This window comes from Peromyscus californicus, unplaced genomic scaffold (assembly GCF_007827085.1).
Source record: "Peromyscus californicus insignis strain IS unplaced genomic scaffold, ASM782708v3 Scaffold_10__1_contigs__length_136768540, whole genome shotgun sequence".
Classification (NCBI taxonomy): Eukaryota; Metazoa; Chordata; class Mammalia; order Rodentia; family Cricetidae; genus Peromyscus; species Peromyscus californicus.
The window spans coordinates 79740889-79763855 of record NW_026294391.1 but is presented as its reverse complement, the minus strand read 5'-3'; the positions used below and the strand labels follow the sequence as shown (position 1 = coordinate 79763855).

General features: G+C 33.7%; 1 protein-coding gene across 3 annotated transcripts in view; it reads right to left on the bottom strand.

Annotated features, from left to right (window-relative positions):
• The window catches only part of Diaph2 (diaphanous related formin 2), a 765516-nt gene that overhangs the window by 552279 nt on the left and 190270 nt on the right, over positions 1–22967 (bottom strand). For all 3 annotated transcript variants that reach the window (XM_052735290.1, XM_052735298.1, XM_052735306.1), the window contains 2 exons: positions 162–236; positions 11–80 (listed from right to left, as the gene is read on the bottom strand). In XM_052735290.1, the coding sequence (XP_052591250.1) occupies positions 11–80; positions 162–236 (145 nt within the window). The remainder of the gene's footprint in view (positions 1–10; positions 81–161; positions 237–22967) is intronic.

The window sequence follows — 22967 nt, the reverse complement described above, 5'->3', positions numbered from 1 at the left end:
CACCATTTACCTTATTATTCATAAATGCTTTCAGGCACTGAATGAGTTTGTACTGATTCTTCTTGTCGATATTTTCTTGCCTAAGTTAGTGAGAAAAAAAATATTACGTTGTGCTTAAAATTTTTTCCCATGTATGAAAGGTTTTAAATGTTTATTCTTACTGTTTTTTGTCCAGAAGCTTTTCCAGCACATCCAGTAAAAGTCCAAGTCCTTCATGGCCAAAGTTGTTAACCCAGCTAAGAATTGAAAAGAATATATATATATATAAGTAACTTCATATATTTAGCACATTTGATATCAAATTTTTTTGTTTTCAAACATGATAATACTTCCTTACTAATTACATGTGTTATTTCTTTACCCTCTGATAAAAGGCTTGATTGTGAGGATGACCATAGTATCATCACCTAAATCCCAGCCATATCTTCATGGTTTCCTTGCCCCTATATTGCACTGTATAAGATAGTTCACCAGCTTCACATACTTAAGCCAGAATTTATGAGCAAACCTTTCTTCCATTATTTCCACTCCCCCAAATCAACTCCTCCTCCACTCTTCAGTATTCTCTTAGTAACACCATTACCCTTTGATTCCCTCAAACTTGAAATACTGGCTTAATTGTTTGACCTGCCGTTGTCTTTCACCTTTTCATTTATTCTGCTCACTTCATAAACAGCTGTTGAATATCTACAAGGTACCACATACGTATGTAATTCAAATATAAGGGCAGCATAACTGAGCCCTTATCCTCATGGAGTGTACTACCTACAAATATAGAGATAATAAATAAGTAACCAATTATAATAACATCAGTGCTTTGTTGCAATGAAGTAAAATAACCTTTGCTAAACAACTGAAATGCCAGGAGGCTTTTATGTAATATGTAACCAGGGAAACAATTTTGATAAGATGCTACCTAAGCAGAACACTGAAAATAAACAGGATTACATAAGTAGAAGGATTATCAGAAAACTGATTCTATAGATGTTAAATGCTGTGTTTTGAATATTCCAGAACCTCTCTTCTTCCTCCTCCTTTTCTTCTTCTCCTCCTTCTTCTTCTTCCTCTTCCTCCCCCTCCTCCTCCTCCTTTTCTTCTTCTCTTTCTTTTCTTCTTTTTGTTCTACAGTGCTTCCTTTAAATGCCCCTCTGCCCTTTTCATTGTTTACACTAAACCATAATTTACTACTAGTTACCATTATCTTAACATGGCTTAACTCAGTGGGGTTCTGTGTAGTTTCATTTTTTTGTTCATTTTACATTTAAAATATCCGACTAATAACATTTAACCACATTCCTCAGTCAAAATTTCACCTAGATTACCTCAATAATCCCTTAGCCTGATATTTTCATGAAGCCTCACTATACCTTTCCAGCCTGAGAATTGATACAACATTGGCCAAGAGAATCAGACAAATGATCATTCCTGGAGTTCTCTCTGAACTTCCTTTGTTAGCTTATTTATTCTTTCTTCCAAAAAGGAAACCACAATATTATCTCTCAAAGCCTCCAAGTTTCAAATGACCATTTGTAAACTATTAACTATCTCTCCAGCCCATGGAGATGTTCAAACAAATATGGGTTCTTCTTTAAAACCTCTACACATAATCTTATCTCTTGATATCTGACATGTTTTTTTATCATATACCTTACTGATTCATTTGGATTATAAATTCCATAAAGACAGGATATTTCCTCAGTCATTTCTCTATTGTCCATTGCCCCATTAGAGTAGCTTACATACAACATATGACATATTTGTAAACAATAAATATTTACTAATTTAAATTTAGTACCTTATGTAACCACAAGGAATAGGCAATCTCATATTGCCCAAGGATTTCACAAAATTAAATACATAAGCATATAAAATAGTCATTAGAATCTCTACTACCTACCTACATACAGAAATGTTACAACAATGGGGAGAAAATACTAGGCTTCATTCATGCTAGGCAAGCAATGTACCACTATGGTATATGTACTGCTGAGATACTACACATATTGAGATCATGTGTATATTTACATTTCATAGTCTTTAAATTTTCTCTGGTTGTTAATGAGAATGGCCTCCATAGGCTCATATATTTGAATACCTTGATCCTTAATTGGTGCAACTGTTTGAGAAGGATGAGGAGGTATGGCTTATTGGATAAGGGCTGTCACAGTGGGGCAGGCTATGGGGTTTGAAAGCTCGTAACATTCTCAGTTACCCCTCTATGCTTCATGTTCTGGATCAAGATGTAAGCTCTCAGCTACTTCTCCAGCACCATGCCTGCTAGACTGCCAACATGATCCCTGCCATGATGGGCATGGATTCTAATTCTCTGAAACTGTAAGCCCCCCAGTAACTTTGTTTTCCATAAGTTGTCATCATCATGGTATCTTATCATAGCAATAAAAAGTAACTTAAGACACTGTCCATTTCATATCTAAAATGAACATATCAGCATGGTAAGAATCTATATTTCTATCAGATGATCAGTGACAGTCATCAGATTATTGAAGAAGGTATAATTTAAAATAGCTGAGATCCAGAACCAATCACATCCACAATATATATGAAAGCTCATTTTAAACTAATGTGGCTTCAATTTTCATAATGAAAAGAAGAAATCAATATGGCATTGTAATGATTAGTTACAATGAGCTACTATTCCATTGAGGCATGTAATGATCCACTGCAATGAGCTATTTTCTCTAAAGACTGAATAATCAGTGGGGTAGTGACAGAAAGATAAAAGGACATCATTTCTAAGTAAAACATGCTGTATTTAATCTATCTGAGAGAAACCTGCAAATATCATCATAGAACAATAACTTAGAACATAACTTGGAACATAGTCCAAACAAATCTATATATACAGCCTTCAGTACCCGCCTTGACATTTGAAAAGAAAAGAAAATCAGTAATTTCATCAAATTTAACACTTCAAAACAGTTTTTGAAATTCTAAATATTACTCATATTTCCTTTACACCCAATACTATTAAAATTATTAGGATTGTCTCTTTCTTCCTGTAGGAAATTATTTGACAGAAGAGAATGATTTATATTTGTTCATTTGAAATCAGTCACCCACACATCCCAGACTACTTCAAAATGCATGGTTAAGAGCATTTTGTATTCACTCAGTGAAAATTATTTTTACTCAAATAAAAGATACAAACATGAAACATAAGGGTAGGAGGACAAGTTTACTTCTTAAAAGTTATGGAGTACAAAATCTCAACTGAGGATCTATCTGGCCAATGGGAAGAGGAAGCCTAGTCAGAGTCTTTCGGAGTTCTTAAAGTAGAAATAGACCAGGAGAAGAGTTTGCTGCTGAGGGTGAATTAATCATGATGTACCCTGATGATTCTCAGGAACTCAGTATTTCCCTGCCATTTTGTTTCTTACCAATACAATTTCTTTCTTCCAAGCATTAAGCACTATGTAACCTTTAGCTAAAGTATCTCTGTGCATTAATTGCAATAGGCAGGTACACATATACAACATACAAAAACAATGACAAAAAAGACAGGATGAAACAGTTTAAATTAAAACAAAATGTTGGCTTATTTACATAGCTGGGCATTTTTTGTTTGTTTGTTTGTTTTATAAAACATAACACCAGAAGTAAGTATTGCTGTAATTATGTAACTCAAACCAACAGCAACATCATTGTGAAAGTGTTAATAATTCAAATTGTGGGGTGCTGCCCAAGAACTATGGGATCAGTTCCTAGGGGAAGAGAGATGGCAACAAAGTATGTTTTAATGTGATTAAAAGTGGTTTTAGTGCTTGGTCAATTTTACAACCACTGGCATAGAAAAGGTTTGTTAAGAAGTAAAGGAACCCTTTTGGAAGCAAGACACAGGCTCAGAACTCTAAACTGCTATATACACCCTCCCAAGCACAAACACTCTCACTAACAGAGAACACAGAACCAGGATAGCAATCCAGCTGAAGCACATAAAGCTAACAAGCTTATAAATTGCAGCTCTTAAAGAATATTAATTGGGCAATGTAGAACCACAAGAATACAGTTGATGACTGTATTTAAAATCTGACTCAGGTATTATTACACTTTAAGGCGTAAATGTCCCCATCCTATCTCAACCAGAATATAAGAAGTTCCAATTCACTGTGAATGATAAATTTGTGAGTAACATAAAAATAGAGAATAATACTGACAAAAAGAAAAAAATTAAGAATATTCTTTTGTAACTTCCATAACCATATAGAAACAGATTTTTTTTCCTTCCTTTCTCCTGAGTCACAGTTTACATGAGAGTAGCATAACTTACCAGATCCCACACTCAACAGGACCAGTACAAATTTTTCTATAACATCTAGGTAACAGTTGTACCAAGATCTCACTGAAGAATTCATGATTGCTACAGAACTACATTGAGAACATCTATAAGCATAATATAAATGCCTTCATTATATATAGTCTAGCTCATAAGTTTATGTAGAGCATTTTATAATTCATGTTATTATTGATTTTTAATATCCTGAGTGTCATAAGAAATCAATGAAGTACTGCTAAAGAAAGAGCTCCAGAGTCTAACTGAAATTTTTACTCAAAATTTAGGTAAGGAAGTTTATCAGCAAGAATGGAGGAGAAGAAAATGCATGTTAAAGGGATTGAAGAATTTTTTAAATTTTGTTTTGTTTTTACCAAGGAGACATTCAAATTAAGAGGTCTCTTGACAAGCTACATGAAACATATTCAAGCTGCTTCTTGTGGAAACTTCTCAAAGGACACAATAGAACCCAATAAAATAAGAAAGACGAGAGAAACCCATGCAGGACGTTTAATCTACAAGTAATCAAGAAGGTGGAATTAGAGATGAAAAAGAAGCCAGGAAATATGTTTATATTTTCATTGTTTTTGTTTGTTTGTTATTGTTTGGGGGATTGTTTTTGTTTTTTGAGACAGGGTCTCTCTGTGTTTTCTTGGCTGTCCTGGAATTCAGTGTATAGGTCAAGCTGGTCTTAAACTCACAAACATGCTCCTGCTGCTACCTCCCAGGTGCTGGTAGCCCTGAGACATTATTCTAACCATATGTCTAAAAAGTGGCAGTACGTATTACACAGTGAAAATTCTGGTATGCTGCTGAAGAAGTTAAAATTTAAAGACCATTTCCAAAGTTTATTTGACAGTTAAGAAAACATTCCACCATCTATCAATGGGCTGTACTCTGAGTACACACACATAATGATAATTGAGGACACAGAGTTTAAATGCCTAAATTTTATAGTACAATAGATGTAGATTATAATTGTATGTATTATATTCTTTATGGATATATGTATACATATATATGTTTGAGTTTCACATATATGTGTGTATTTGTATTCTACAAATCTGCATTCCTCTTGCTTGAGACTCTTAAGTAACTGGGATTACAAACCAAAACTACCAACATAGGTAGTTCATTTAATGCAGGATTGAGAACAGTACCTGCACACAACTTCTAACAATGAAATGGAAAATATATATAAGATAGCAAGATCGAGTTAATATTTGTTTTCTAACATATTACAAAGCAAAACTTTGAATGTACTTTGACTCCAGTAGTCCAAAGTATAATATTAGTTTTATACATAAAGGATTTCAAAAATATTAATGCAAATTTTCAACATTTAATGAAAAGTAATCTTACAAAATATGAAGAGAACTACCCCCCACACACTAAATTTTACCTGTTGATTATTTCAAAACTAAGAGGTCAAAACTAAATATTTGGAGTTCACATTACAATATTAGTTATGCTATTATTCAAAGCTTTTAGTATATTTCATTCTGAAAATGCCTAGTGCTACCAGTTCACACTATAAAGCCATGGAAATTATACTGGTGTGTGTCTTTGTGACTTGGGTGGGGCTTACAGTTCATGCACAATCTTGAATGTATGTTATTGCCATTGCTCTTGGTTATCCTACAGAACTTGATGGTGTGTACTGCTGAAAACAACATTCATGAGTCATAGAATAAAAAAAAAACAGGTATTGATCTAGAAGCTTCATTGCTACTAGCTAGCTTTCATAATCCTGGAAAGTGCTATACACACTACAGAAGGAGAAAAACAATCATGAATCTTGTTTGGCTACGAACACTGTAAGCTATCATAAATACTGGGCTGGCAAGGTATGATCACTAGTACAAAAGTACCATATATGTCATGGGAAAAAATAACCACTTTCTGATTAGATTTGAGGCCCACTCCACAATATGGATCCCATAAGTGGCACCATAACTGGGATCAAGAACCTGTGACTAGACAGGTCATAGGCCCTAGAGGAGAACCTACTTCTATTATTCTGCTTAATGGACTTAGTATTAAACCAACTTCCAATGATACTGTTATACCCATAGATAAATACATCTCTCAATTCTCATCATAGAAGTTTCTTTTCACAGTAAATTATTAACACGTAAAATTGAAACTCATCAAGGGGCAGAGAACAAGAGATGGTGACATGTGCAGCCCTAAATAAGACATCTACATCACACTCTTTCCTCCCAAGGCTCAAAGACCATAGTTGCAAAAATAGAGTTGGAAAGACTGGAAGGGCCAGAAGCAGTCAATGATTGCAATGAAAGGGTGTTTTCCATAAACAGTAAAACAGCTACACATATGAACTCACAGCAGCTATGATAGCATGCACAGGACCTGTTCAAGTTCAATGTAGACAAATTCCCAGCATGGAGTAGGGAATAGGAGCATGAAGTTCTACCCCTAGGTCAGGGGCTATTGATAATTGATACATGACTGGAAAAGGATAGTTATTTTGTTTGTTCCTGGTATGTGGATTGTGCTCCCAATGGAAGGGCACACATCTAAGAATATACAGGCCATATAAATTAGACTCAATGATTTAAATAAAAATGAAGACATGTAGTTGAGTGTGTATGGAAAGGAAAGTAGATATGGAAGTAGTTGGAGTGAATATAAACAAAACACAATGTATAAATTCTCAAAAACTAATGAAATATTAATTTAAAAATAAAATATATTAAAGCTTAAAAACAGGAAATAATACTAAGCTTCCTGAACTTCTGATGTCACTATTTTGGAAGTGCTCACTTATATTGATCAACATGATCAATGATCAAAGAAAAGAAAACTTTACATTGAATGGAAGAATAAAAGAATTCATTTAACACTAAATCTAAGAGGAAGCAAGATTCTCCCATATCTAGTTCTCCAGGGCATATCAAAATAAGAAATACTCTATAAATCTAGTTATTCTACTAGAGGAGGGAATAAAATGTTGCTCTTTTCCAGATCTACATAAAGAACAATCTGTCAGCTTCATAAAACTTCAATATTTTATTCAGAATTAGATATTTGTGCTCAGAATTAACTGATTGCATTTATGGCAAATATAATCTTAATATTTGGTGGAGAGGAGTCTATTATACACATGCACAAATATAAAAGAACACAGTGATCACATGTTCAATTTGATTAGATTCTCTAGATTTATAGCAACCTTTCAATGGAGTTAAAGCTAAAATTAGAAGTTCTACACTAAGTCCCATAAGATGTAAAAGCAATTGGTCTCATGTGAAGGAGTGCAATATCAGTCATGTCATCCGTTTACCACTATTTGTGCAGTGCTAAAGGCTAGTAGAGAGGGTTATTGTTCTGTACAAAGAATTTGATTTCTAACGGTGCTCTAACCCCATGTGGAATCTCATACTACAACCCAAATCACTGGAACAGCAAATAAAATGACTGATACTTCAAAGTTTCTTGGGGAATCAGAAAATGGGTAAAAATTCTAACACATGAAACAATTAATTCAAGCAGTTTAAGAAACCTAGAACAATATTGTAAATGTTGTCTAATTTTAAGACAAAGCCATCACATTTTAATACCAATGTTCCTGATGTAATATTTATCAATGCAATTATAACTAAATCTAGGTTATATATACTTGGATAAAGAAAATGTGATCCATGTAAATAAATAAGACTACTATATAACCTAACAAAACAATATTGTATGTTTACTTCATAGATAAGTATCTCCAAACAGTAGTGAAGGTAAAATTCATTGTTTCACCAACTTTAAAGGATGTTTTGTTCGGGTATCAATATGTGCATCCATCAAAAAGAAAACATTAAAATAAAAAAGAATACAACAGCAAAATGCACACAGCTTTAACTGTGTTTAAATAAAATAAAAACGTTTATATGCATTTATTTTGTCTGCATGAAAGTAAATACAATAGAATTAGGCATTTGAAGTCCTTGAAATGGTTCACTTTCATAGATTAATGCGTGAACTATCTCTGACCAATTATAATATACCTCTTTGATGCAATGCTGTCATTTCCAGGCATTTGTGCATAAGCTTTGAAGCATGATACTTGCTGACCGCTTATTTCGCCTGATTCACAAAAAGGTTGAATGTGTCAATTTTCCAGCTTTGCCTCTCAGAGGTTTTGACTTGAATGCTGTGATAGATTACAATTTCCTTAGAAATTCCCAAAGAAGACATCCAATCGTTCTCTCTGCCTGCATTTATTCTCTCCATCAGTCTCACTGGCAAGATGCTGCTATGTCCAATGTGATTCACACACTTTCAAGAGGAGAAAATGTTCACCTTTTCAGGTTGATCATATTATATAAAAACAAATTTCTCTTCCATACTATTATAATATAATACTGCAATATCTCAAGATACACACAAAAGTCTCCTTACAGAACAAATTTAACTACAAATTTTCTCTCAAAGAACAGTTTCCTATTTATTAAAATCAATTTCTTAGTCTGCCTAAATTACTTTGGAGATAGTCAAGGAAATAGCTTTAACTATATCTATTTTAAATATCAACAGGCTAGTCAGGGAAAAAAATTTCCTCTGCATTAGCCTTTAAAAGTTATAAAAGTATAATACAAAGTTGTATCCTGTAGCAATAATGGGGTAAATTACTTAAAGTGTGAATGAAAATGAAAACAGACTTCTCAATTTATAGTAAATAGGGAAAAAGCAAGAGTAAAGAACCTTTCACATATTCATATAAAAGCCAGTCATATTTTACATCTTGAAATGTTTGCAATTGTGACTATAATTATGTTACTAAATCTGAGGGCTTATTGATATAACCATTCAAATTTACAGTAAAATGTTAACTTCCACAAAAAAAATGTTTTTTTTCTGAAGCTAAGTAATATAGCTAAAATTCTATCATGTACTCCACAGGACATCCAATTTCTGTTGGTTCCATTAAATTTGTTCCAAGAAATCACATTCCTAATCTGCAAATCCTGAAAATGAAAAAGGGTTGACCGAGTGTATCTGTTATAGATAAGCCCTTGAATGCAATCAGGAGAAACAATGGCATTAGCACAAAACACAGGCTCATACCCCCTTTTCCTAACCCAATTTGTATATTATGCTATCTGATTCTTCCAGAAAGTAAACAAGTGGTAAATGAATTTTCCTGCAGTATGAGAAGGGGAAGGAAAGCTGAAGGACAATTGTTCTTTGATGTGTACAAAACAGAAATGCAACCTTTCTTCTCACCTACCAAGTACAATGTAAAAAATATGTAATTAATATCTCATTATACATGCTGATTGCTATGTAGACAAAGATAAATAAAATTTAATGTTCATGGATATTTTTAGCAAAGGATATCTACACACATGTCTGAAAAGAACCATTTCTTTGGAATCTCTTTTTGGATCGAATTTTGCAACTATAAATGTTGCTTACTAATAACATGAATTTCAAAGATAAGAAGTTTTGTCTTTTCTGTGTTAATCTTTATATTTTATTTTAAATATATCTATGTAAAACTGAGAAAGAAACCATGGAGATTATATAATTTTTTCCTGCACCTATGTGTTAAATACATTTTTATTCATTGTATTTTAAGTGATGAAAACTGTATATATAGTACACACATGACTTATTCATATAGCTGTGGAGTAACAACATATACATTTCTCATATCCTCATCTTTGCTCTATGGTGATAACAGTAAAACTGTACTTCCTTGGCAATTTTCAAGAGTACAATACACTAATATTTACTGTAGTCACCACTATATATATTTGATATCCTGAGAAATTTTGTAACCTTTGACAAATATAAATTTTGTAATACATGTGATGTAAATGAAAATTTTCAAATCAATCTTGAACAGCAAATATTCAAAATCATTAAGAAAAACACATTGAGCCAAACAGGAAACTAAAATGTGCATTGTCAGTTATTAAACAAAACCTACTCTTTATTTTTGCTGTCACAATGAAATAAGCCATCTATGTACAATGAATATATGCTAACAAAAACAGCCAGCATATGATGTCAAGAATTTTTACAGGATTAAATATAATATGAAGTACATATGAAAGAAATCTTATCCTTTAGTATATTCAATCTGGACTGTTTTATATTTTACGAAAAATTGAAAAGTATAGTAACTTATGGAAGATACACATTTTTATGTAATAAGTCTCTCAAGACATAAATGTAGGGAAAAGGGGCTGGCTAAGAAATCCACACTGACTCTGGAGCCCAGAACTAGAGAAAGATGGCTCAAAACAGGGCAGAAAGAAACACAGTTTGGCTCAGTCAGATCAGAGCCATCTCTGCCCCTGGCCAACTGACTTGTGAAACCAACCAATCACAGCGCAGGACAGTAGAATCCTGGGCCCCAAGTCAACCCCTGGTTGACTCCATCCCCTAGACTTCCTGTGTAAACCGCTCTGCTGGGTCAGTTAGAAAAAAGGCTGTTCTCTCTACCCTGGTAGAGGCAGCTACTCTCCTGGACTCCTCCTTCCTAAATAAATCTCTTTCTGAAACGAGTTTTGGGTGTGAAGATCTTCATTCACTGTCATAGAGAAGATCCTTGCTGAGATGTCCCCCAGTGGACAAAACAAAAGAGAGCTGAAAGAGCAGAGCAAGGAGCTGAACAGAAGATCTTTGCTGAGACATTCCTCAGTGGACAAAACAAGAGAGAGCTGAAAAGTAACACTTTTCTCTGGAGCCAGAGGAGATTGCTAAATTTCTGCAGGGGTTTACCCTGTTGCAGAGTGAAGCAATATCTTAGGCTGGAGAAGCAGAGCTCCCTTAGAAAGCAGCTTTAAGAGAAGTCAGAAAAATTTCCCTTACAGGGTTAGGCTGCTTCTTTGCATTTCCAGCCTTCAGAGCTCCAGGTGTCCAGAACACCTTCAGGGCAGAGCTGTTGTTCTGAGCAGCTCAAGGTATCCAGGATACCTTGCCCTCCAGGGCTGAACAGTCTCCTTGTAGTTCCAGCCATCAGAGCTGTCCTAAGCAGCTCAAGGTGTTGCCTGACTCCCAACCTTTCCCCAGAGTTGTTGCAACCAATTTACTTACATTTTTGGTGCCAAAACCCGGAACCAAACCCACAGAGTTGCAACAAATTTACTTACAATAAACATCTTTTAAAGGAATTGTAATGCTATAAATACTCCAATTTAATTAGCCTTTGTCAAAATGCTAATGACATTTGCTTGTCTGTACTGGGCAGATTAAACCCAGAACCTTGCACAGGATTTATAAGTAGTTTAACACTGAGCTACATGTCTATTCTCAGTTTTATGAAACAAGGTGTCAGGCTGGCCTAGAACTCATAAATGTAGCCAGAGCAAGTCTCCAACTCACTATACCCCTACTTAGGCTCTCTGGGTATTGGGATTATAGGTTCGTAACACTATAGTAAGTGTAATAGCTACTTTTCTTCTCATTTTGGACAGTTAAGAGTCAAAATAATGTATGCTGTATATGTAAGGAGAGAAAGAAAGATGGAAGGGAAGAAGGGATGGAATGAGGGAGGGAGGGGAATGGAGAGAGGGAGGGAAGAAAGCAGGCTGACTGGGAATAAATTTGTCCTCATTTACAAATAAACTGGTACAAAAGAAGACACTATGAAAAGTGTAGCTTTAGTGGTCATAAAATCAAGTAAGTTACTCGATTTACTAAATGTTGAAAGCAAAAAAAAGTTTACTAGCTTTTCTTCAGCCACAATGATAAATAGCAAATAATAATCAGAATCTAGCACTTTCCAATTGCTTCCTTCCTCCTATTCAAGTTCATTATCAACAACTAACATAAAAATCATCAATTAAGCCAGATCTGCTGCAATAGACCTAAATTCCATGTTACTCTGAAGGTTGAAGCCTAAGGATTACAAGTTTAATGCAAGCCTGGGTTACAGAATGAACTCTGGCAATACAGGTTAGTGTATAATGTTCAATCCCTAATACTAATCCCCAAACAACTAGTTGATAGCATTTTTTCTGGTTTTTTTTTCATTTCATAATATAAATTATTTCTTAAATGCACCAATGACCATATTTAGATGAAAAAACAAAATCGGTAATATATCTTCCTTTTGATTATTCATTTTGTGTTCCATCACGACAGAAAGGGAAACTTTAGACAATAAAAATAGTAGAAAGATCCCATAGTATTCTACTCACAGTTTCTGAAACATATAGTAAGAGGCTCATAACAGGACCTGTTTATCCCATCCATCATCCCCATAAAAAAACAGAACACCCAAAAAAACTATTTTCGTTTCTATTTAATTAATTAATATAATATTTCTTCAAAGTAGAAAGTTCTTACTACAAAAGACAGATTATCAAAGGACAGAGACTTAATTAAATACAGACATTTAAAATTAATTTCAAAATGTGTAATAAATATTGATACTTAGTCTGATAGAAAAAGTATTGAAAAATATCTGGGGAAAATGTAATACTTGCTTTTAATTTGGGAATAACAGTGCTTACTTGACCTTACAGAGGTCTCTACTCAGCCAGGCTATTGCAGATTGTCATATTCCATCACTTTCTGATAACTTCCTTACTTCATTGTCTTTGTATTTTACCTTATTCACATTATTTATACTGAATTTTCACTAAATTCAATGACCTTCTTTTTTTTTCAAGACCAACCTCTTCCTCTTTCAATGTCTTTTTCCAAAAGGACTAAGATCTGAACTAAAGTTCAGTAATGAATAAAAGTTCCGTGAGTGATCAAAAATTAAGAGTAAATAAGATGAAATACACTGTAAAAGATGACTCCAGATCATATATACAAGGCTGAGATCCATACCCATAATTGGATAAATGAACTCTTCACAATGAAAGATATTCATTCATTCAATTGTTTTGAAAATAACAACTCAATAATTGTTTTAAAATTAACAAATTTCATGTGATTTCAAGTCTGCTGTGAGCTCACAAACTGAAAATCCCAGCAACATGCTTATATATACCATCATAATACACAACTAACATGGTTCTTCAATCTCCAGAGAACTGTTTGGTAATTCATATTTATCTAGCATTCTTCATGTTGATGGTTAAGAAATGTCCAGTCCATATTTGAAATGTTAATCTATATGGAATAGGTTCTTGCTCCTAAAATCAACTCTTCTACAACAGTGTATTTTTAACACCCCAGTTCATTGAAAGGAAAAAGAACTCATAAAAGTGAATATTGGAATCAGCACGTGAATTATTATTACTTGTAAATAATTCAAAAATAAGTTCAACTAGAATATAATGTGATGAATGATTTCTAACGTTCAATAGTAAAGTAACAGAACAATTAGTGGCGATTAATTGTGTATTTCATAATGGCTAATGGAGATAATTTTTAATGTCCATAGCACTAAAAAAATTGTTAAGTGTTTGGAGTGATTTATATTTCAATTACTCCGATCTGATCATTACACATTGCATACATGTATTAAAATGTCAAAACCTATCCTATAAATATATACAAAGAGTATCTATCATAAGTTAGAAAAAATAATTGCAGATAACTAAATTAATAAAGGCCCACCAATGATTGACCATAACACATCCTATATTCTGTTCCCAGAAGAAAGTAATGATGAATAAGTAAACTAAAGGAATATTTTTAAACTTAAAGTGTGTCTTAAGATCAAAGACTATCCCAAGATTGATGCCCACTCACAATAAAAGCATTATGCCATTTTAATCAATGTTCATAATGCTGGGCTCTAACACACTACAAATGTCTTAACCATTTTCTATATGAAAGAAAAATTCATTAATGTTTAATACAGATTTAGATTTGGATCTATTTCGGGGTGTTCTTTATTCTTTGACAAATATTAATTCACATGGGGAAATTTATGATAACATAATATTTTTGAAAATCTGTTTACAGCACTTTAGTCTTTAGTACCTTTAGATAAATGAATATTGAAAAAACAGATTTAAGAATGAGTCTCAAAGAAACTCATTAGGAAGCTGACATCAAAAAAGGTACAATATTAAAACATATAACACACACACACACAACACACACACACACACACACACAGAGTCAGAAACACACATTTCTACTTAAAACCAAGGGATATATTACTGAAAATAGGGAGAATTTGAGGCAATCTGAATATTATCAGCAATACTCGATTTTACAAAAGAGATCTAACATCTAGATGTGCAGTCATTTGGAATGAAAGAAGGCTTTAAAACCAAATCTATGATGTAGGCTACTAAACTACCTTACCTGAAGCTCTTTTACATGTAAAAGAACACTGTAACATTATGCTCTTTTCTACATTCTGCCTGTATCGATTCCATCTCAACACAAGGTTTTCAGGTTGAAACTGTCTGTTGTGAAGGGCTATGCACTTATAGCACTGCAGATAGGTGGGAAATCTCCCCAAAATTAACTGTCCATTATCTAATATCAAACAGCTGGAGTCACAGAGAAAATACTGTTTCTAGTGCACATAGATCTCCTTTCAACAAACCACACAGAATACTTGGCTCGTAAATGTTAGCTGGCATCTTAATTGTGAATTGTTAGGTATACAACTCCTATCAAAAGTCAAGCTGTATGATAGATATGCCTGGGGGAGAGTCTCCAAAGCATTTCTGAAATAGAATACACCTTAGGAGCAGGTTAGAATGCATGAAACCTGCAAAGTAGTACTATTAATATAGGTATGTGTAGAAACATAATGACCATGGCTCCATGTGGGAAAAGAACATTCATTCATAGAGATCCTCTGTGTTTTATGAAAAATTTATACAATTGTGTTATACAGTATCTCTCATTCTAAAAGAACCATGAAATAAAATTCTCAAGTTCAAAATTTGGAAGAATGTCCCCCCTTTAAATAATAAATATACCATCATTTGTCAAATAAAAATTCTGTCTGGTAATAGTTTGCTACCCACAACTCTCCAGTACAAAGAATTTTCACTCAGATCATTAGGTCACAATGGACCAGACTTTTGGAAAAGAATCACATTCTCTAACTATTTTAGACTATTATATATTATGATTATATTGTATATTATATTATATATTAATATTATTTATTATGTACATTCACATATCACTTAAATGAAAAATATCTCTGACCTTTTTGGAATATCCACATGTCATATAAAAATAAAAACAAATGCAAACACAAGAGTCACTACTTATCATAATATATATTGCAGTATACCCAAAAAAACAATACTTCAAAGACTTGATCAGTACTGGGTGTGCCAAATTCCTTTTAAAATTAATGTAACACACAAAGATTTTGTTTCCTTCTATTATTATGAGGTATAATGTTGAATGCGCCTAAGCAAAATTTGCATTTTAAGCAAATAGTACATAGTTAAAATTTTAAGATTTCTTAAAATTTGTTTATTTTGTCAAATTAACTTGTCTGTGTTTGAAATTAATTGATAAAGTTGACCACAATTTTAATAGAAGGCATAGAAGTTGACATAACTGCAATGACTGTGGCATTGTCTATTCTGTGTGGAAAAATACTACTAACATTCTTAAGTAACTTATGTACTAGAAACTTAACGCAAACAAATTCCAAACATAAATATTAAAATCCTGCTTTGGAAATAGTACTAATAATGCTGCCTTCTGAGCTGTGCTTACATTTTTAAGTCCTGTTCCCATTTCTACATCATAAGACATTGCCTTTATTATTTCATTTTTCATAGGTAGCTGTCAATAAAGCATTCTAAGAGTATTGATCTGTACTTACCTTTATATTAATTCTCTAAGTAGTGTTGGCTGCATTGCCAAGTTTTTAATAAGTTTAATACAGGCTATTTAAATAGTTATTAACACTCATAATTGAGAAAATACTTCTATTGCTAATTTGTACTACTGTCAAGATTAAGCTATTTTCATTACAATGATTATGTTAAATGCAAATTTTTAATATGCTAGAAAATATGTTTAAATCGAAATGACAGAACTATCAAGAAAAAATACTCCAGAGATAACACAAACAACTGCACATCCGTAAACTCAAAATGATTTTTTTTCCTTTTTCACATGTGTGAAAACATTTACTGAGGAAGCTATAGTCACAGGAAGTGAGTATAATCATTTTGTCTTTGGTTTGGCAGAAATTCAGATACTAAGCAAAACAGAAGAAAAGTTTCCAAGCATGCTAACATATCCCTCAAGCTACAAGACCATTTCCATAAAAACTATGAAAATCATTCTATTCAATCACGATTCTAGGTTGCTATTTTTAAAAGTATTTTAATTCTTCTTTTAGAATTTCAGACATGTATAAATGTCTTTTGATCACATCCACCTCTCATTTCCCTCCTCTGACTTCTTCCAGAACCCTTCTCCTCCAAACTACATGCCTTCTTTTTTAAACGATATATCCCACTGAGTCCAGTTAGTGCTGGTTCTTCATGAAATATATTGCCAAATATCTGTACATCCTATAATTGGTTGACTGGTGGAAAATGCTCCAAACTCACAGGTCATTTCCCATTAGACATTGCTTCCTTTTATAAATTCCAGCAAGGGCATATAAATACAAATCTATAAGTAACAGACTTCTTCTAAATCAGAGAGACCATGATATGTACAAAGTCTAATGCAAGTTGTGATGGCAGATGATTCCTTTTACTGCTGAAGCACATGGATTTTTAGAGTGTTAGAATTATAAACATTGTATTTCATTAAGTCACTGTGAAACTATAGAAAGACCATTGTGTAAAGCATGCAATGCTGTCTGCAGCTTATGAATATGGATCAATCAAACCAACAGTTTCCATTCATATGTGGGAGAAGTTACCTTCATTCTCTTACTCTGATTATAGCTAAAAATTCATGGTCACAAAATAGTACCAGATTAATGAAAATTCTTTCTCCCTGTTTAAGAAGCAGATGTTGTTACTGATGGGTCAATAGCCACATCAAATCACACATTTTTGTACATAAACTACACAGTATGAGACATCATGAAACAAATAAGAGGACAAGTGTGTGACTTCCCCAGAGAAAAGTAAAATTTAAATAAGAAAAGCAGACATAAGAGCATAAAACTATTATAAAACATATGCAGCTACAAATGAACAAACACAACAGAATAAACATAGTGATGGAATGCACAGTAAGAGGAAGATTTGTGAGATCACAAGCTAATTATAGCTGATAAAAGAAATTTCTCAACAATTGTATTTAACAGAAAATAATAGAACTGAATTAGATGTTAAGCATTTTATCATTTGAGTAATTAAATAATATATAAATATGAAATTCATTATTCCACTTAATATTAAAAAATGAACGTGATGTAAGAATATGTAGTAAAACTTGGGGTGGTTAAAAAAATAAACTAGGTTCTGAACACAAAGAAAGCATTTATAACCATGGTAAGAATGGGAATCAGCCATGAGAGAAAAAAATATCTGGGGTTCTTTTGAACATCAGGTTCAATAAATTATGCAATAGAGTATTAAAATGTACTTTATTGCATAATGTACTTCAACACTTAAAGAAAAAAAATTCTGGGAAATGGGTGCCAAACATGGTGGTACATGCTTTCCTCTGTGAGTTTGAGGCCAACCTCATGTGCATAGTAAGTTCCAGGCCAGCCAGGGCAATATAATTACACATTGTCACACAAAAAAAGTCTGGCGGGAGGAGAGATGGTTCAGACGTTATCACTTGCTCCTTTTGCAGAGGACTCAGGTTTGGTGCCCAGCACCTGTATGACAGCTCACAATCAATGTAACTCTAGTTCAAGGGGCTCTGACACACTCTTTGGTCTCTACTTTCACCAGACACACACAAATATATACATGCAAATAAACATTCACACACATAAAACATCTTTAAAAATTATCTGCATTAATCAAATTCAATAAATATTTAATGGTTTAAAAAATTTCTAACTTTGTAGAGAAACAGTTACCAACCTTTATGAAATAATTTTTAGACATGAAGCTAATTTGAACAGCCAAGATAATAAGATTGGAAATAAGGAAAGAAAAATGTAGAATACACAGGTTTATATTGGAAGCTTTCAATCTCATTTACCTATGGAGCAACTGAAGTGCAAAGAAAGTACACTAACTTAGAAGACTTAGGAATGTGAGAGCTTAAGGAGCAGAAATGAAATCTTACTAGTATTCCAGTGTAACTCAATCATATAAAAATCTAGCTCTCATAATTTGTTACTACAAAGGACATTTTTATAAGGAGAACAAATCCAGCAAAATACAATTTCATTAAGGTGCTAAAGTGACAAAGTTTTATATTTCCCAACTTTTCTGAGCTAGTTAATGCCATTTCCTGGAAATCATTCAGATTTGTTTTGCTGTTCTAATTGATTTAAGGCTAAAGTCTCTTTGCAAAATACTGGTGGATTAAACATTATCCACTTAGGACCTCAGAATATGACTTTATTTGAAAAAAGGCTGCTTCTAGATATAAAATAAAGATCACAATAACTTTTCTACTGTATCAGAGTGAGCCTAACTCACATCCTTATAAAAGACAGACAAGTGGTCCAAGGACAAAAAAACCATGTGATGAAAGAAGCAAAGGCTAGACTCAGGCTGAAACAAGCCAAGGTAATCTAGGAGCTGAAATAGGCCAAAAAAGAGCTTCCTCTAGGGTCTTGTAGGAAGCTTAATGAAACCTCTGTCTACTTTAACTGTGAGAGACTAAATTTTTATTGTTTTAAACAATTGTCTTTGTGATGATTGCTATAAAAACCACAGGAGATTAAAAAGATGACTCTCAGTGATCCCTAATTTCAAGGACTATTTAACTGTTACACAATACACTGTACTCAAAATGATTTGTCTTTGCATGTACTGTTTATCTGTATAACATAATTCATATACTTTATTATGATTCTTGGTTTATTCTAATGCTGACTTCCTTTTTATTGTTGCTTCATTGATTTTATTTACATATTTGTTTCTATCCAGTAGGAAGATTAATCTGTTGTTTGCTGTGTTGGTTTGTTTGCTTATTTGTTACTTTCTGAGAGGGATGTTAAGCCTTTTAAAACTGAAAATAACTAGAGAACAAAGTTGCATGGTTTATGGTGGGTTTAACCTTGTGGAAATAGAAAGTATATTCCATAGTATAGTATGGAGTGCATACTGCACTTCAAAGTAATAAAATGATTCTTCTTTAGTGTACAAAGTGTTAGTAACATGAAATAACAGTATTGTCCACAGCACTTCTACACACTTTACTTAAAAATCAATGTTAATTTTTACTGTGGGTTCTAAATGGGGGAAGACACTACCCTGCACCTTCAGAACTTATTTACCTGTGTGATATAAACACATAGCATACCACCAATGTTATAGTGCAGGTAGAAATCATATTTAGACTGTAAATATGAAACATAAAATATATTCATGACAACAAATTTATTCATAATTTTAGGAAGGAAAATTGATGTTGGAATAATAGGAGATTTTTGTTTCTGCCTCCCTTCCAGTCTTTGCCATGGTCTTATATTTACTTTTGACACCTGTCCTTTCTTTAATCTTTTAATAATTTGTCCATTTCAAACGGTATTGTATGTGTCATCCTTTCCATTTTTCACATGAATTGGTTTACTTAAGAGAAATGCAGATTTCTCTGCCCAAGAATTTCAGACACAGATCTGAACAAGATCAAGAAAAGGACATGGTGTCTGAAGACAAAGACTCTGCTCAAGCTGTGATTTTTTTCCAACTACTATCTCACTATAACCCACTATGGCCAGAAAAATATTGATACTGTCTGAGTTTTCCAAGATGGAAGATTTAAAATAGAGAGGTTCTATCTACATTTCCTCAGGCCTCACCTGGAATATACTTGTTTCCTTCTACTAGAAATTCCCTATTAGAAATCTGAACCAGACAATATAAAGATCATGTAGCTAACACAAATAAGCTGATAACTGAAGAGTAATGTCAATACTTGAAGCTCGAGGTGACTGCTGTAAATTGCTAGAGCTGAGTTAAGAGAGACTCATGAAAAACTAACTGGGTTCTGGTACTATCTTAGCATAACTAAGGACCTACCATCTCAGCCATCCTGCTGTTCCTAGATGTGGTAGTCTAAATGCAATTGGTCCCCACAAGCTCACAGGGAGTGGCATTATTAGCAAGCATGGCTTTGTTGGAGTAGGTGTGGTCTTATTGGAGGAAGTGTGTCACTATAGGGGTGGACTTTGAAGACTCCTATGCTCAAGCTACATCCAATGTTGCACTCAGCTCATATCCTATTACCTGTGGATCAAAATGTTAAATACTTACATCCTTCTCCAGCACCATGTCTGCCTGCATGCCATCATGTTCCACTATGATGATAATAGACCAAACCTCTGAAACTGTAAGCCACCCCTGTGGTGGTATTTTACTTGTACTGAAATGTGATTTTAATTGTATGTTAATAAATAAAGTTGTTTGGGGGTCAGAGCTATTAGAGCCATAGCAAGTGCATGGCGGCGGTGGCACATGCCTTTAATGACCTGGAGGGCGGTACATTCAGGCAGTGACGAGGCAGTCACATGTTTGGGTTTACAACCAATGAGAAGGCAGAACAGCTAGACTATATAAAGACACACACAGGAAGTAGGTTCCCTTTTTCGGAGAGCTCTCTTGGCTGAAGAGGATCCCTGAATCAGGAAGGGTGAGGCTCTTAGCTCTGACCTCTTGGCTTTCTTCTCTGAATCGGCTCTGTGTTTCTTATTTAATAAGACCGTTGGTTACATCTACACACCCCAATTATTTGTTTTCTTTTATCATGGTCATGGTGTCTCTTCACAGCAATAAAAACCCTAACTAAGACACTAGACTTCTTTTTACAATGGCTAACTTTGTCTCAATTTTTCTAACCAGGGTTATCAAATACAAATGCAAGTTAGGCCAAACCATTCCTCTCCGCAAAATCCCCCAAAAGTTATCCAGCTCACTCAGAGTTCTATTTATCTGCTTCCTACTAATCCTTGATATTCATTAACATACCAAACATGTTCCTTTCCCTAATATTTTGCTTTGTTTTCTGCTTCTATGTTTTGCCTATCATTGATTACAAAGCTCACTCCCAAACTACAGTTATACCTCTTATCAAACGTCCTTTCAACTGAGTAAGACACTGCCTAAACATCAGATAAAAACAAAAAGACAAACAAACAAGAACAATTAAAATACAGAACCAAAACAAAACAAAGAACAGTTAACATCCTTTCAACAGCAAATACCAAGTTCTGAACTCTGTGTGAGTTAAAAATAAATAAAAAATAAATGCCTGATCTCCTTGACCACACAGTGCAGGCCTATAAAACCATCAACTTGAGAGGCTAAGGCAGAAGAATCACAAGTTTTGCCTGGCTAGTTACTGCCTAAGCTAGTTAGTTCAAGTACAGCTAAAACAACTTTTTAAAACCCTGTCTTTTAATTTCTTACAAAGTAAAAAGAAGGCTTGTAGTGTAGAACTGCAGTTGAGCACTAATCTACCATGACCAACATTCAAAGACTGAGGCTGAGTACACTGTCTGACTTACCTTAGTATTATAATTTCTATATAAGAATACTTTACAAGGGAAAGGGGAATTTAAGGAACTTTAGAAAATTCTTTTGTAGGATGCCCGTGTGACATGTCAAAGCACACCACATATAACATTAAGTGCTATTTATTGAACTATTCCACTTTAAAGTACTTCAAAGAAAAAGTAACAATTAATGTTAAAAAGAGAATTTTTACTAATTGACTATGTAATGTAAAATTGAAATAAATATATGAGATTTGAATTACCAGAGGAATTATATCCAATTTCAGCATAAGCAGATAAAAGGCCACAATTTAATTATATGGAACTTTATACGGTCATCAGAAATAGTTAGGCTTTCAGTGCTGGGTGGTCAAGGTTGCAGTCTCTCATGGCCTGGCAGATTTTCCCCAAAGATCAGCAACATGGAAACTCCTTCTCTCCCCAGCAAAACTTCTTGCCTCTACCCACCTCATCTGAAGAATATCCCTGGGTCTACAGGACTGACCTTATCTGAAAGCTGTCTCTAAACAAGATATCTGATTTATCTTTACCTTGAACCTTGGCATAGATTCCTACTAGAAGACTTGTGCTAGGAACTCTGCTATAGGACCCTACTACCATATACTAAGCCTTATGATAGGACAGCGTCACTTAATGTAAATTGGATTTTTTCCCCTGAGCCTCCCCAATACTATATATTCCTTACACTCTGGAATAAAGTTGAACTGATTCACCAAGGTATGTCTCAAAGAGGGATGTCTCAATTATACCCACAGCCGTGTGAACCTTGTTCCCCACTTCTGCTTCCTCCCCCTTCATGTACCAATGCAGCCAAGGATCCCAAGGAAGAAGAGCCACATATATATGTATATATACATAAGGCTTAGAGATGTAAAATTTCAGATGTTTTTGTAATCAATGGAAATATATATCCAAAACATACTGTGAGAACATCACCAAAAATTAATCTGTGTCATGTGACTTAGGTTCTCTACAATGACATAATAGACGAGTATCATTTTTTTCATTTTCTCTGTTTGCTTTTTAGATGAAAAATCTCATCTTTACTTATTCAAGTCAGGAAATTATTTTTTTTCCTTTTTGTTGTATCTTTTTGGTTTACTAATCCATTTACTTTTGTTTGTGTGTTTCATTTTGTTCTTGAAA